We start from the raw sequence: 15,671 nt of genomic DNA, 5'->3' as shown, positions 1-15,671 counted from the left end.
AGAGTTTGCTGTTCCAAAAGGCACGGAAGGAAATTCAGTGGATGATGAGGGTGAAAGGCGCTTTCATTCATTCATTCTTGGCCCATTGAACGAGGCCGAAAATGTCTTTGGGTTGAGTTTGTTTGTTTGTTTGTTTGTTCGTTTGTGTTTTCTTGCCCCGCCTCCGTCGTCGCGTGCACCTTCGACCCTTTGCCCTGGCGTGGACAAATACTGTCACGGTCATCGTTCCGAAATGGTCCATCAGCCGCTTGAAAAAAGACGCTGGGCAAATTTTGGTCACTCCAAATCAAAAGAAATCAGAATCTGCGACTTGAATTGGAAAGGAGAAGCCATGAGATGCCACGTGATCAACGTGATTGTTCTTCTCGTGTTTTTTTTTTTTTTTTCTGGCGTGGACATTTCCTCCGTTTTCCCCGTCGACGGACGGACCGCGTGTTCGTGCACAATTTGACACAAGGCCCACCTGAACATTTCCGTCAAGGCCAGAAAATGGCGGGCTGGATGCGCATCAATAATGTGCATGGTTGAAATCGTCTTTCAGGGCCGCCGGGCGGTTGCTATTTGTTTTTTGTTTTTTGTTTTGTGTGTGGGGGCATAAAAGGCCGAGCAAATATTTGTCGATTGGTGTCGTGGCTTCACGTTGACGCGCAGAGTCCGACGAAGCACGCGCGAGGCCTCGTTTGAAAACAACCCGACAAGAAAAAGGGTCTCCCGCGAGGCCTTCACTGCGTGCATGGAAGAAAAAAAGACTTTTGCAATTAAGGCGCCGACCAAGGACAAAAATGTCTCGCGAGGATCACCACGAGACCATTTCGGAACGATGACCGTGACAGTATTTGTCCACGCCAGGGCAAAGGGTCGAAGGTGCACGCGACGACGGAGGCGGGGCAAGAAAACACAAACAAACAAACAAACAAACAAACAAACTCAACCCAAAGACATTTTCGGCCTTGTTCAATGGGCCAAGAATGAATGAATGAAAGCGCCTTTCACCCTCATCCTCATCCTCATCATCCTCATCATCCACTGAATTTCCTTCCGTGCCTTTTGGAACAGCAAACTCTCTTGACATCATCGTGATGGCAAAATGAACTCCCCCAAAAAGTGTCTTTCAAATTCAAGTTTGTGATATGAGCTCGCCTTGAGCAGAGTTGGCGCATCTTCACATCACTTTGGGGGCCAACATGAGGGATCAAAGTCATTTGTATTTGCTTGGGGGGGAAAGGAGGAGATGCCAAGAAGGCTTTTGAAGGAATTAAGGAAAACAAATGTTTGTTGAGACGCCGGACTTTTCACTTTATCTTCCGATGCAACGCAAGAGATGAGGAGCTAGGAGGATCTTTGTTGTCTTTTTTCCCCTTGTCAACATCATCATCGGAGAGGACCGAGCGACTCACGAGTCGTCACGACGCGTCGGGTGTCGTCATAAAGACACGCCCTCTCTGACGAGGTTAATTTAATGACAAAGGTGTCGAGCTCCTCCCACGTGTGCATTGGTAGAAAAGCGGCGACTTACCGGAGCCACTTCACTCTCCCACGTTTTTTTTCGTCCCACAATTGCAGACGAAGAAGCCTTTTTTCCCCTTCAGGTCAAAGATGAATGAAACAAGCCGTCAATTGCTTTTTCTGCTTGCCTTCGCGTCTCTGCTTGCAATTGGTGAGTTGTTTTTTTTATTTTTAAAAGAGGACATTCGAGCGACTGAGCGCGCATTTTGCACCTCCCAAAAATGCCTCCTCGTTGATTTCCAATGGGACCTTGGCTTACGCACTTAATTGGTTCCCAGACACTGTTTAAGGCGCAAAGTAATTTCCCATAGGAAACGTACAGGTAATGTAAGGTGTACATCAACATACCTTATTCGATGTATAATAAATGTGCTATTGTATTGTGATGAAAGAAATAACACTGCACTGGTTTTATTGACCTTTGTGATGGTCGTTGATGGCTTGATGGTTCAGACTTCTCTTCCTGTGTGATGAAGGTCCGGTTAGCCATCTTTTTCCAAAAAAGGCCGGTCTCAACTGCATGAAAAACTTGCTGAGGAACGTCGCCTTGACGACAAGCAGGGAGGGCGAGGGGAGGTCAATTTAAAACCTTTCTTTAATCTTAAACAATGACACAGAGAGCCCAAACCTTGTTGGTGTTTTTTGGTCTTCTTCGGCTGAACACGAGCCTTTGGTGGGGTCTTTTTCGGTCCCATAACAGCAAAAATATCCGTGATAAATCCTTGAAGAACGACGTGTGCACTTCGAGAAAGGGGGTGTGGAAAGGTAGGCCGGCTGAGACGCTTTTCGGTCGTGTGATTTGTTGTTCTTCCGCCGAAGATTACTCCGCCAGCCGCGGTGGGGCGGCGCTCCGTGTGTATCCCGAAAAGTAGTGCGTATGCCGAGGTTTCATTTTCATCAACTTCATCGTTCTTCAACCGAAAAGTTTGTATGGCAAGGTGTTTGTAAACCAAGGTCCCACTGTAGCTCTCTAGTTTCTATTGATCATCTATATTTTATTGATTGCATTCTATTTGTGATTGTATTTTATTGATTCTAGTAGCTATCCTTGTCTGTGATTCTCGTGTCATTGAGAGCTTTGAAAGGCAATCAAAATGTATGATTGTAATGTATTATTATTATTATTAATTATTATGATGATTATTTCCAGGACAATGTCAGTGCCAAAAAGGCTGGCGAGAGTACAAGAACAAATGTTACTTCTACTCCGTGGCGCGACGCTCGTGGTACGAAGCTCACGCCTTCTGTTTATCAATAAACAGCAACTTGATGATCATTCAGGGCAATGACGACCTGGTGAGGCGCCATATTAGCCAAGTGTCAACCTGGCAACCGTTTGCTGACTGTCTTTTCTTGTCGATGAAAAAAAAAGGTTCTTCCGCCGGCATCTGGACTTTTTTGAAGGTGTCGGACAGTTCGCTCCTCATCTGAAAAGCTTTGTCAGCGAACTAAAGTTGTGCTGGTCGCTCTGGCCTTCTATATATATCCCTCATGGACAGGTGGCGGTGCCAGACCTCCGCTCTGATAAATTCCTGCTCCAAGGTTGGGGGGAGCAGTGGACGACTCCCTGAAGCTAATCTGACGATTGCCCCTTTCAGGGGGGAAATCAGTGCCAGTCGTAGAACAGAATCAGACCTGACAAAGGACGTCATCAGATTAGCTTCAGGGAGTCGTCCACTGCTCCCCGCAACCTTGGGAGAAGCACAGATGACTGCCCAAGAAACCTTTTCATGGATGAATGAAAAGGTTTCTTCAGCCGATGGACCATTCCTGTACGACTGAGAGCCTACACAGATCCCTTTTCATGGATGGACCACTCCCGTACGACTGAGCGGACACAGATCTTGGTCGTGTCCGCTTGTCATTTCACCAGATTTTTTCCCCCCAAAAACGTTGATTCGAGCACACATTGTTGACAAATTGCGAGTGTGTTCATCACCTCTGCCGCTCAGTCGTATGTTGTGTATTAATTTTCACGTCTCATATCTTGTAGTATTGGCTGACGTGTCCAAAGAGACTCGATTGGGGAGCCAACTACTGGATTGGTATGACGGATGCCATCACTGAGGGCGTGTGGCTTTGGCTGGATGGCAGTCCTGTCGACATCCAAGGAATGTATGTCCTTTCTTTCACTAATGTCATTGCAAGCTTGCCATGTCTGCCTGGGTGAACTGAGTGGCTCATGGGGACCGGGACCACCCGCAACAGTCCAAAACCGCGGAAGTCGGGTGGACCGGTGATTGAGTAGCATGTGCCATGAGGAGGCGATGGCTTGCCAAGCGCTTCTTCACAGCAGGCTATTCCAACAGTCAATGAGAAATACCATCAGATTTGACAAGTGGTTTTGTTTTGCACCAGGAAATGGCAGGAAGGTGAGCCGAGCAAGACGCCCGATATGAATTGTGGTTTGGTGTCCATCCACGGCATGGGTCTTTCGTGGTGCAAATTTTCGCATAAATTCATCTGTGAACGCACCAAACGTGAGTCCTCCCGCCATTGTTCTGTTTTTTGTTGCAATCCATCTGCGGCGTGACAAAACTCAGCAACTACTCAGAGGACGGGCCTCTCCCGAGTCTCCTTTTCACTGCGAAACCTTCCTTTGATGAGCATGACTGATTTTCAAGGACAAATGTGAACACACCAGTAAAAACCGAGAAAGGCACACTGACCATGTCCCTCCTCAGCCATCTGCCCTGACGGATGGCTGGGATTCTCCGGAAGCTGCTACTTGCTGACAAGCCAAACCTACCGGCTCCAACCATGGTACTATGCTTCACGCATATGCTCCAAAGAGGGGGCTCACCTGCTCGTCATCAACAGGTACACTCTGGGTGCTTTTGGGGTAAGATGGCTTCATCCTCTTAAAGGACAACCGACACCGCCGGACAAGTTGTGTCCATAATTTGCGTAATCACTTGAAATGACTTCTACTGAGCGTATTTTACAAAGATTCCACCGCATATAGCTATATTTAACCTTTTAAAACACATGCCAGTGGTTCGCCGCTTCGCAGTGCGAGGCCGCGAGTTCAAATCCCACTCCGTTCCCCGAGGGCCCGCGTGGGTCCTCTCCGGGCGCTGCGGCTTCCTCCCACACTCCAAAAACAGGCACGGCAGCCTGATTGAACGCTCGAAATGATTCGCGGGTGCGAGTGCGAGAGCGAATGAGCGTTTGTCTCGGTGTGCCCTGCGATTGGCTGGCGACCAATTCAGGGTGTGCCCCGCCTCGTGCCCAGAGACGGCTGGGATGGGCTCCGGCAACCCCTGCGACTCTTGTGTGGTTAAATCGGTCTGGAAAATGAATGAATGAATGAATGAATGAATGAATGAATGAATGAATGAATGGATTTTGTGCTTCCTCACGTTGTTCTGATTTCAACCTATCTATTTATTTTTCCTGCAGCCATTATGAACAATCCTTCATCAATGGCATACTTCCTGACTTTAAACAGGATTATGTCTCGGAGTTTTGGATTGGTTTATCAGGTACACTATTTGCTTTCCCCATCTGTCCATTTTTGGACAATAGCTTGCATACGGCTCTAAAAGTCGTAGCCAAAATAGGTTTTGGCTGACTTATCAGAGCCGTAAGCTATTTCATATGCCGAGCAAAATGGGCTCCATTCAGTTTTCGGAATAAGTTGTATTTTCATGTTTTGGACATATTGGCTTTGTCAATGAATCAACACGTACTGAACTTTTCACCATCATTGGTGTTCCAGACAAGGACCAAGATGGGACATTCCAGTGGGTGGACAAAACCCCCGTTGACTACAGAAACTACAGAACCGGATGGCCCAAAAACATTGCAAACCAATGGGACTGCGGAGTCATCATGACAGGTAACGTTTGCGTTCATCAAACGCTGAACAAATTCCATCACAAAAGCCAACACGTCTCTGTTGTTGACCCCAAAAGGAGATAGTGAAGGAAAATGGGAAAGCAGGAAATTCGACAAGTGGCGTGCTTACATTTGTGAGAAGAAAGGAAGTCAAAACCGCCAAGCGACTCCAGCGCCAAGTGAGTCTCACAGATGCTCCTCCCACAACAATCTTCAATCCCTTCAAGATTTTCTGATCAATATTTCTCCACTTAGCTTCCCACTGCGACCCCGACTATCTTCCGCATGGCGATTTTTGCTACCAATTCCAAGCTGGTTGGACACAATCATGGCAGGATGCAGAGGCTTATTGCGAGGCAGATCAAGGTCACCTTGTCAGCTTTCACTCGCAGAGCGAGGTGGACTTCTTGAAGGGTGAGCATCGAGACTGTCACTCAGGGATTGGTTGCAACGTCAGGATCATCTCGCCGTACATCGTTGGATGAGCAGGGGTTTCAAGCTACCGGTTTTCCAAGTCTCCCGATTGCAACGCACCTGATTCAGGGGAACGGGCTCACGTCAGGCTTCCGCAGAGCTTGCTGATGATCTGATCATGAGAATCAGGTGTGTCCATTGAGTCCTTGAATCAGGTGCCTTGCAACAGGGAGACTTGGAAAACATGGAGGACCGGCGTTTGACACCCCTGCATTAGAGCAACCTTTATTCGTCTCCCAACGCAGAAATTCACAATTCACAGCAGCAAAGTTGTCAAAGGAAGAAAAAGTGCAAGAAGAAAATGTAACATGCTTTTTTTTCTCCTTCCTGAAGACAAAGTAAGCGAGGCGTCACCGATGTGGGTGGCACTCAACTCTGGGTTCACTAACGGAACAGTTGCAGTAAGTGAAACGCCTCCAGTTAGTTTTGTAAGAATTTCAGAAAACTCATCATCAGCATCAACTAATCACACAATTCCAAGTAAACGACGTGACAACTGTGATGCACAGCATTTGTTTCCGTGGGAAGAAGACCCCAAGGCCGAGAACTGCGTTGGCATGAAGCGTTCGGGAGAAATGGTTGGCCTCGACTGCACAGACGGATATGGTTTCATCTGCAAAAAAGGTCCAAAACGTCTTCATCCTTTCTTTGCACGTCTTCTAATACGCTCGCTGATATTTTCCAATTGTGCCATTGTTGCAGCCAAGGCTCAGGGGCAACCTCTCCAGATGCCATCGGGACCAGGTGGATTTCGCAAACACTGCTCGTCCTTCCACCAAGCAATTGGTTGTCAAGAAGCCTTTTCCTTCCTTGCAGGCTGGACTGAAAAATGCGGCTGGTGGGTGGAGGATCCCTTTGGTGACTTTTGCTACCTGATCCATTACCTGGCGGCGAGGCCCTGGGATGATGCGCGAAAAGACTGCCTCGAACAGGGTGCAGACTTGCTCAGCATCACCGACTCCTACGCACAGACTTTCATTCAAGGTACAACAAACGAGAAAGTTCTGGGTTCAATTCTCAACTCGCTCGCTTGCTGGTTTGCATGTTTTCGTATCCCGGCGGAATCCTAAAGGACTGTCTGTCCCCTGTTAGGTGCGATTAAGGCCAGCCCAACCGGGATCTCCCTGTGGGCGGGCGGCCGCCGTGAAGGTGCCTGGGCGTGGTCAGACGGCTCCCCCTTCGGATACCAACACTGGAGTGCAGGTGCATTTCAAAGCGCTGTCATGGTTTTCAACCGACAATGTTGCGAGATCTTTATTTTTTTTTCCTTACAGGGAACCCAAACGGCTACAAGCGAGACAACTGTCTTTCCGTGGCCATTAACAACGGCCAGTGGAATAACGATAACTGCGCTAACGAGAGAGGGTACATCTGCAAGCGAAGTGGTACGATGCGACCTTTCCATCGTTGTTGCGCATACATCTGGCTACAATCTGCGTTTGGTTTGCAGCAAGTCTGCCGTCGACGTTCCTCGGACAAAAGACTGGTCCACAACTGGGAGGGACAGATGGCCAGAATCCCACTTCTGACACCATGCCTTGCTTTGTGTAAGCGGTTTGGGTAAATGATACAACTTGTGGATCGAGTTGAGGTTCTTTCTCAGGACTGCCGTCTTGGTTGGAGGGAGAAGGCAATTGACATGCGTGCCTCTCGTAGGCTCTCATCTGACTTGAGCTGCTTTTGTAGAGCAACTGGGACTTTCCTGCATGGAAGTATGACTGGTGGCACACTTTTGCCCGCTCTGATTGTGTGTTGTCTTGGTAGGCAGCCTAACCCTTGAAACAAGTCTTTGTACTGCTCCATCAGTCGATCAAATACTGTCTCTTTTTGTCAGTCCACGACAAAAACGCTCTTCACTCGGTGGAGTCTCACATGCCGACAATCCGAGGATTCCCTGCACACACATTCACAATGCATTTTCCTTTCATTGGTATGGCTGCACCTGCCTAAGCGGTGACTTTCATGTTTGCTCTTTGTATTTTTGGTCTCGGCCTGATCTTCTCTGAGATGACAGTCCATTGGCTCCGCTATCCAATTTGAATGTATGATTTGACCCGGTGAAGCCTCGGCCGTGTTCTTTGGATTTTTCATGTCAATCTTGCAATGAAGTGTGTCTTCTGCCATACTCTTACTCCACTCCTTATTTTTGCAACTGTAGCTGTCCTACTGTTACCAGTCCGCCGACCAATCTGGAGACACCCGTCTGCGCGAGCAACCTCAGTCAGTCTTCCTGTTCCTCGGATAACATCTCCTGTTCGTGCCTGCTCACCATGTTTGCCAACCCGGTAAATCCATAGTTCTTGCCGTCAATTTGATTGGACTATTTTATAGATGCACATTCTTAAACATCCAATGTTGATTAAACTTAAATCTCATTTATGTGTCGAAGCTTAGTCTTCAGTTGTTACGCTATATCGATAAAATTCAGCAGATGGGGCAATCCATCCATCCATCAGCGATGCGTCTTCGGTTGACCTCATTCAAGACGACCTGTTGTATGATTGTCCTTTTTCTCCAACGTGTGAGCAGAAGGGCGGATTCAAAGGTGTGCTGGACTACGGCCTGAGCGTCAACCGCAGCATTGTCATCAGAGGACGAGTCAATGCCAACGCAACCAGGTAATAGGCTGTTCCTCCTCCATCCCTTCAACAAAGCCCCGTGACCACGGCAACACCTTTCTGCGGCAGGCTCATCGTCAACTACAAACATTTTTGCACATTTACAGTACACATCACAGTCTGCTGACATGTTTACTCTGCTTAGAATATCTTGTTTTTATCCTTTCAAATTGCTGCTGTGGACTGCAAATGTCCCCATTGTGGACCCTTCAAGGTTTTCTCATTCTGAGCAACATGGGTGGAGCTCTGCTGACCAGGGATGAGCAGACCACACCACGCAGGAAATGTTGAAATGGTCAAATGCCTGGCCTTTTTGAAACGGATTCCGTATCGTTCGACCCCGCCATTTTGTTTGGTGGTGCCGTAACCGTTTGCCTTTTCACAAAATAAATCGATATTTGGTTGCCCTCTTTATCATGAGCAGAACCACAAAAAATGTCTTGCAATTCAATGCTAAGATTTTTCTTCAAGCAACAATTTATCCCCCAAAAAAAGTCATTGGATGTGCCTTTATTAGTCTCGCAGTGTTTAGTCACATGACATTTTTATCATGAGCAGACCCACGAAAAAAGTGAAGAAGCCACACCTGAAAAGGCTTGCAATTCAACGCTGAGATTTATTTTTCAGCAACCAAAAAAATTGGTCTGCATATTTATCATGAGGAGACCCCCAAAAAACCACACCTGAAAAGGCTTGCATGTCAACCAAAAAAAAACAGGGAGAAAGCAATCAGATATTTTTAGCACAAGCGCACCCACCCAAAAAAGTCTTTGGTTTCAGCATAGCTTGAAGTTTATATTTTTTAGCAATTTCCAGGTGTCCTCTTAAAGAAAACTCCATTTCCTGATGCTTTTTTGTGCAACGAAGTGACGCGGAAGCCAAATATGTTCGACTCGGGACCACTCGGGTCAGGGGGCGCATCAAGATGGCGGCGGCGGGGCCGCCATCACCAACGGGGGAGGACCGCGGGGAAGTACTCCCGGAGGTACTCGTGGCTGAAGAAGCCGACGACGACGCCGGCCATGAACGCAAGGAGTAAACGCTTCTTGAACACCTTCGCCGTGATACCCCCGCCGTCCGCCTGGGTCCACACTTGGCCGTTGGACAACGTTGTGCCGTTGCCCTCCTGATAGTCTGGGGGGAAAAAAAGCAACTCTGAATTTGAGCGTCTGGACAATTTTTTTTTTTTAATTCAATGGAATGATGACAGTGATACCTCGGCTTACGAACAAAACGCTTTGGCTGACGAACATTGCGGAGAAAATGGATAGAAAATACAGTGACATTTGGACTCGTTTCAAATTTATTGATAGTTCAAAGGCAGAGTAGACTGCAAGGTGTCATCAGCCGTCGTCCATACAAATTTGAAGGTGTCGGACATTTCGCTTCTTATCCAAGAAACTTCGTCAGAAAACTAAAGTCTAACTGGTAATATATAGCGGCTGGATAGCTCAGTTGATAAGGCATCGGTTTGGAATATGGGAGACGAGGGTTCGAATCCCATTTGGGGCAGAGAAAAAAAAAACATCATCCAGTGTGGGTCCTTGGGCAAGACCCTTCACGCTTCAAGACCCTTCACGCTAATGCCTACCTCATACAATGATGAGAGACAATAAATGGAATGACATGCCGGCCTACTGGAACAAAGCCGAGATGCGATAACATGTATATAAAAAAACTATATATATATATATATATATATATATATTTTCGATTCGCGTTCCGGTCCGGCCTCCCTGTGTGGAGTTTGCGTGCTCTCCCCGGACCCGCGTGGGTCCTCTGGCTTCCTCCCACACTCCAAAAACATGCATGGCAGGCAGATTGAACATTGACTACTACTACTACTACTAATAATAATAATCATCATATAGGGGCAGCTCGGTAGCACCACCATGGCAGGCAGATTGACCACTCTGAGTGTGAGAGTGACTGTTGTATGTCTTTGTGTGTTTGTGCCTGCGATTGGCTGGCAACCAATTCAGGGTGTCCCCCCACCTCTTGCCCGAGGACAGCTGGGATAGGCTCCAGCACCCCCCACTCTGCCCCCCCGCAACCCTCGGAAAATGGATGAATGGATAATAATCATCATCATCATCATCATTTCATTTTAAGTGCCTTTCAAAGGTCTCAAGGACACTGGAACCGGCTCTAATTTGGGAGCCGCCGAGAGGAGCCGAGGGGGAGCCGAGAGGAGCCAAGAGGCTCCCCTTCACTTCAAGTCGTGCATTATCGGTCAAAACCAAACACGAGCACGCACACACATGCAATTTAATCATAACAATAATAACAAAATCATCATCACAAGAATAAGAAGACAAAATAAGACCATTTTAATTGCCTTTCAAAGCTCTCAAGGACACTTTTGAGTCACAGACAAGCATAGGTACTATCATCAATAAAATACAATCAGAAATAGAATACAATCAATAATATGCAAATAGAAAGAAGAGAAAGAGCTACACAGAAAATGCCTATTTGAAATGTGTGGCTTTAGAGCTAGCAATGTTGGGAGGAAGTGAGTTCCAGAGTTTGGGGGGCAGCGCATTTCAAAATAAAAAAAGACAGGTCGTATATACACGTATGTTTTTTTTAAATTGCATTCGTAAGTGGTTGGACATGACTGTATTGGTACGAAATTAATTTGGATTGGATTTTTTATGACCCATGATTATTTTTTTAGCAACAAGTAATTTTTTGCTTTTTTTTTTTTATCTCTTTCACCTCCTATCAAAATGTCCCCATTTGTGGGACGATGAAAGGCTTTCTGATTCGTCAATAAAAAAAATCAACGAGGAGTCATTTGGGAGCCGCAAAATGCGCGCTCGTTCGAACGTCCTCTTAATACAAACAAACAAACAAACAAACAAACAAACCCAACTCACCAATTGCAAGCAGAGACGCGACGGCAAGCAGAAAAAGCAATTGACGGTCTCTTTCATTCATCTTTGACCTGAAGGGGGGAAAAAGGCTTCTTCGTCTGCAATTGTTGGGGACAACAAATGTCGGAGAGTGAAGTGGCTCCGGTAAGTCGCCGCTTTTCTCCCCATGCACACGTGGGAGGAGCTCGACACCTTTGTCACTAAATGAGCCTCGTCAGAGAGGGCGTGTCTTTATGACGACACCCGACGCGTCATGACGACTCTTGAGTCGCTCGGTCCTCTCCGATGATGATGTTGACAAGGGGAAAAAAGACAAAAGACAAAGAAACGATCCTCCTGTAGCTCATGAAGCCCCACGTGGACTTTTGTTGCCTACCTGTCAACTTTGGACGCTTTGGACGTCAGGCAAAATGGCCGCTCTAAGATCGCTCCAATTTTTTTCCCCCGTCTAAAAATTGTGGTAGGCCGTACATTATTTGAAATAATTACAAACAAACAAACAAACAAACAAACAAACAATCCAATCCGCGAAAAATGTTGACAGGCATGGCGTTGTATCAAGATAAGAGTGACACGTCAATGACGTTGTTATATTCTTCCACCCGTCAACCTTGGCCAATAGCCGCCCTTAGCAATCAATACATTACTGCTAATTTATTGATGTATTCTTTATTTTTTATTGTCATTTGTTGTCTGTCTGTTTGACTGTTATTTATTTTTTCTCGTGTTTATTTATGTCATTTTCTTTAATTTCTACGTTTCATTTGTTTTGTATTGATTGTTTGTTTGTTTGTTTGTGAGGACATTTATTTCATCTGTCATGCATCTTCGCATATTTGACAAGAAAGCTGACTTTGACTTGACTTTGTTTATTCATTGATTTGTTATATTTTCATATCATTTATGATATTTTCATTGACTGATTTATTTTGTGTTCGTTTATCTCGTCTCATGTCATTTTCTCATTTTCCGTAGCGCTTCTTCCTCATTAGGGTCGCGGGCGTTGCTGGAGCCCATCTCAGCTGTCTTCGGGCACGAAGGCGGGGGACACCCTGAATTGGTTGCCAGCCAATCGCAGGGCACACAAAGACGTACAACAGTCACTCTCACACTCACACCTCGGGACAATTTGGAGTGGTCAATCTGCCTGCCATGCATGTTTTTTGGAGTGTGGGAGGAAACCGGAGGACCCGGAGAAAACCCACGCGGGTCCGGGGAGAACATGCAAACTCCACACAGGGAGGCCGGACCGGGACGCGAAGCGGCGACCTGTGCGCTGTGAAGCACATGTGCTAACCACTTGACTACCGGGTCGCCATGTGTTTGTTTATTGACGTGCCTATTTATTTATTTATAGATGTGCTTGTTTGCTTATTTATTGATTTATTTGTTTGTGTGTCTAATTATTGATTCAATTGTTGTTGTTTTCTTCTTTCCAATTCAGATCAATGTATTCGTTGATGTTTCTTTTTGAAAGCCGTTTGCTATCTGCCGACGTCACACTGAAGTGATCAAAGGGCGTGACTTTGACAGCTACCGATGGAACGTCACATCCTGTCATCGTCCTTCAAATAGAAATCTCCAAACATGCAGATCACTGATCACTGGTCAATTTGAACATACACCCGTGCACCACAAGATGATCGATCGATACACAAGAGAATGGATCTCGTCTCTTCTTACAGAACAGGATCCAAAAAATCAAATAAAAATCAACGGGACACTTGTAAGTATGGCTTGATGCAATACATCGACCAATATGCCTTTCTTGATACTTACACTCTGTACAGTTTTTTTATGAAACGGTTTTGCACATTTACAGGATACGGTAGACATTTTTATTTTGCTATGCTTAGAATACCCCCGATTGTTCCTACATTCCTGACTAACGACTGGCCTGATTGCCCCACTCCCACCGGTATCACCTCATCAGCATTACGAAAGTTGCCTAACCTGTTTTGCCTAAGCAGGCTATTGTATGAACGATCCAAATTGACCCTCACCCCACCATATCGGTTTAGTGGAGGATTTAGTTGTTTTATGAGAATGGCTTCTTTTACTCCCCTTTCAAAGCATCTATGTTCTTTGGCTAAGATTTTAACCTCATTGTCGGCAAATGAGTGGTTGCTAGCTTTCAGGTGCAAATGTACTGCCGATTGAGTCCCACTAGTATTATCCCTGCCATGTTGATCAAGTCTTTTTTGGAGAATTTGTTGAGTCTCCCCAATGTACTGCTCTACGTTCTAATAAACGACATGACTTTGTTTTTCATTTGGTTGCCTATCTTTCGGATGCACTCATTTTTGCCTTAACGTGTTTATCGGTTTGAAATAAGTAGGAATTTTGTGTTGCCAAAGGACTCTTTGTAATTTTTCAGAAACTCCTGCAATGTAAGGTACTGCTACTCCTCTCCTTTTTGTATTTTGAGAATTATTGGTTTCATTCCCTATTCTTTCCTTCTGACATTTGTTAAACGACCACTGAGGGTAACCACAGTTAGTGAGTGCTCTCCTGATATCTTTTGACTCCTTTTCTCGGCCTTTGACGCTTGTTGCTATTAGTTTAGCCCTATGCTGGAGGGTTCTGATAACTCCTAGTTTCCCCGGACCAAATCAGCATCGGGGTGGGGGTGGGGGGGGTGTGTACCACAGCAGTCCCATTTTGGGCAAAATGGATCGGCAACCTTGAGTCAACCTTTTGCGCCATGTTCGGAACGTGTGAGCACCTTTGAAATCGAATTCCATCTGCCGAGTGTGAAGCAGTCGATGACAGTCACTCGTGAGATGATTATCGTGACAGAAAAGCAAAGGATTGCATGTCTCTTCAAAAGGCTTGACAACATCCGGGTATCACATGATGAGTTTGTTCCGCAGGTGACATCAATCCATAGAATGACACAAACATGGCTTTGCCACACACACACACAGACGCGTGCACACACACACACTCTACAACATCATTGCAACAGGGTTCTTATTTTGAGATGGTTGTTTAACTTTTTTCTCGCTTTCCTCTGAAGCAGTATCTAAAGTCCTAAACCAAAGGAAGAGGACCACAACAGTAACGGCTTGTCATCATTTCTCAGTCATATGAAAAGAAAATCTTTGTTTTTTGGGGAAGAAATAGAAAGCCATATTTACGAACCCTTTCATGAATAAAGGTTGCTAACCTGGTAGCATGCTCGCGCGCTAAATTGGCCACCATAGTACCCACTGGCCCGGAAAGGGTGAATTTGAGCTGGAAAAAAAATCCAACGAGGAAAAACCACAACCGACATCACGTCAGGCTGTTAAAAAAAAAAAAAAAAAGATTTTGGTCAAATCAAAACAAATAAAAATCTGCGACTTTAATTGGAAAGGAGAAGCCAAGAGATGCCACGTTATCAACGTGATTCTTGTTGTTTTTTCTGGCGTGGACATTTCCACCGTTTTCGTGTGTTCGTGCACTTCATTTGGCACAAGCCCCACCTGAACGTTTCCGTCAACTCTTAAAAAAAACTCCGTCAATGACAGAAAATGATGGGATGGTGTCACGTCCACAGAAGACATCAGAGATGTCGTCAATGTGTCTACGGTCTCGCTTCAAGGACAACCGACACCATTTTTGTTTGTTTTCTTTCCCAAGTGACATCAGAAAAACGTTTGATAGCATCTAAAATAGCCAAAACACGCAGGCGGATATTTTCAGTCAAATGCAAAACAGCAATCAAAATGACGCAAAGTGTCCAAGCATAATTTCAAAATGAAACTGGAAATGGCCAGTTTCAGAAGGTCCCGCCCCCTTGTTCGTGACGTCACGCCAAGACGTCTTGCCTTGCTGGAGAATCAAAACAATGGCTTCAGATTTGGAAAACGATCCTTTGTTGTTACTCATCCACTGATGAATAGGAGTCAAATAGTTCTTTCTGAAGAAGAAAGCATAAATGTTTGCAATCGATGAAAGGAGTCCTCCCATATCAATTCCTCCATCAATGACAGCAACGTAGCACCCAGAAAATGCCGAAAATGGCGCCCGAGCTCCATTGGAAATTGGCTGATTTGTCTATCTATCTATCTATCTATCTATCTATCTATCTATCTATCTATCTATCTATCTATCTATCTATCTATCTATCTATCTATCCCTCCCTCCCCCCCCCCCCCCCTCTCTCTCTCTCTCTCTCTCTCTCTCTCTCTCTCTCTCTCTATATATATATATATATATATATATATATATATATATATATATATCAGTGACGTGAAGTCAGTGGAGGCAGGTGAGGCAGTGCCTCACCTGTCATCATGGAAAGCTGTCATGGAAATATCAAATGAAAAAATAAATTAAACAGTTAGATGTATTTAGTGATTTGTACTTT

General features: G+C 45.6%; 1 protein-coding gene across 1 annotated transcript; it reads left to right on the top strand.

Moving 5' to 3' along the window:
* The first annotated feature begins 1,513 nt into the window (after positions 1–1,513).
* LOC148898565 (macrophage mannose receptor 1-like) lies at positions 1,514–8,815 on the top strand. The gene is made up of 19 exons (XM_088995405.1): positions 1,514–1,657; positions 2,657–2,802; positions 3,500–3,621; positions 3,865–3,986; positions 4,191–4,326; positions 4,909–4,991; positions 5,228–5,347; positions 5,424–5,525; positions 5,602–5,760; positions 6,154–6,221; positions 6,330–6,444; positions 6,523–6,564; positions 6,637–6,804; positions 6,913–7,023; positions 7,095–7,205; positions 7,271–7,367; positions 7,979–8,105; positions 8,350–8,438; positions 8,653–8,815. The coding sequence occupies exons 1-19, from the start codon at positions 1,597–1,599 to the stop codon at positions 8,699–8,701; spliced, it is 2,028 nt and encodes a 675-aa protein (XP_088851531.1). The 5' UTR covers positions 1,514–1,596; the 3' UTR covers positions 8,702–8,815.
* The last annotated feature ends 6,856 nt before the right edge of the window (positions 8,816–15,671 follow it).

Source organism: Hippocampus bargibanti, linkage group LG04, assembly GCF_051943395.1.
Source record: "Hippocampus bargibanti isolate YZ-2025 linkage group LG04, ASM5194339v1, whole genome shotgun sequence".
Classification (NCBI taxonomy): domain Eukaryota; kingdom Metazoa; phylum Chordata; class Actinopteri; order Syngnathiformes; family Syngnathidae; genus Hippocampus; species Hippocampus bargibanti.
This window is presented reverse-complemented; position numbering and strand designations above follow the sequence as displayed.

Bases quoted from the DNA above. Each gene is read 5' to 3' on its own strand.
- LOC148898565 (XM_088995405.1), top strand. From the start codon at position 1,597: ATGAATGAAACAAGCCGTCAATTGCTTTTTCTGCTTGCCTTCGCGTCT. The intron at 3,987-4,190 runs GTGAGTCCTCCC...GTCCCTCCTCAG, and splicing joins CATCTGTGAACGCACCAAAC to CCATCTGCCCTGACGGATGG. The intron at 6,222-6,329 runs GTAAGTGAAACG...TGTGATGCACAG, and splicing joins TCACTAACGGAACAGTTGCA to CATTTGTTTCCGTGGGAAGA.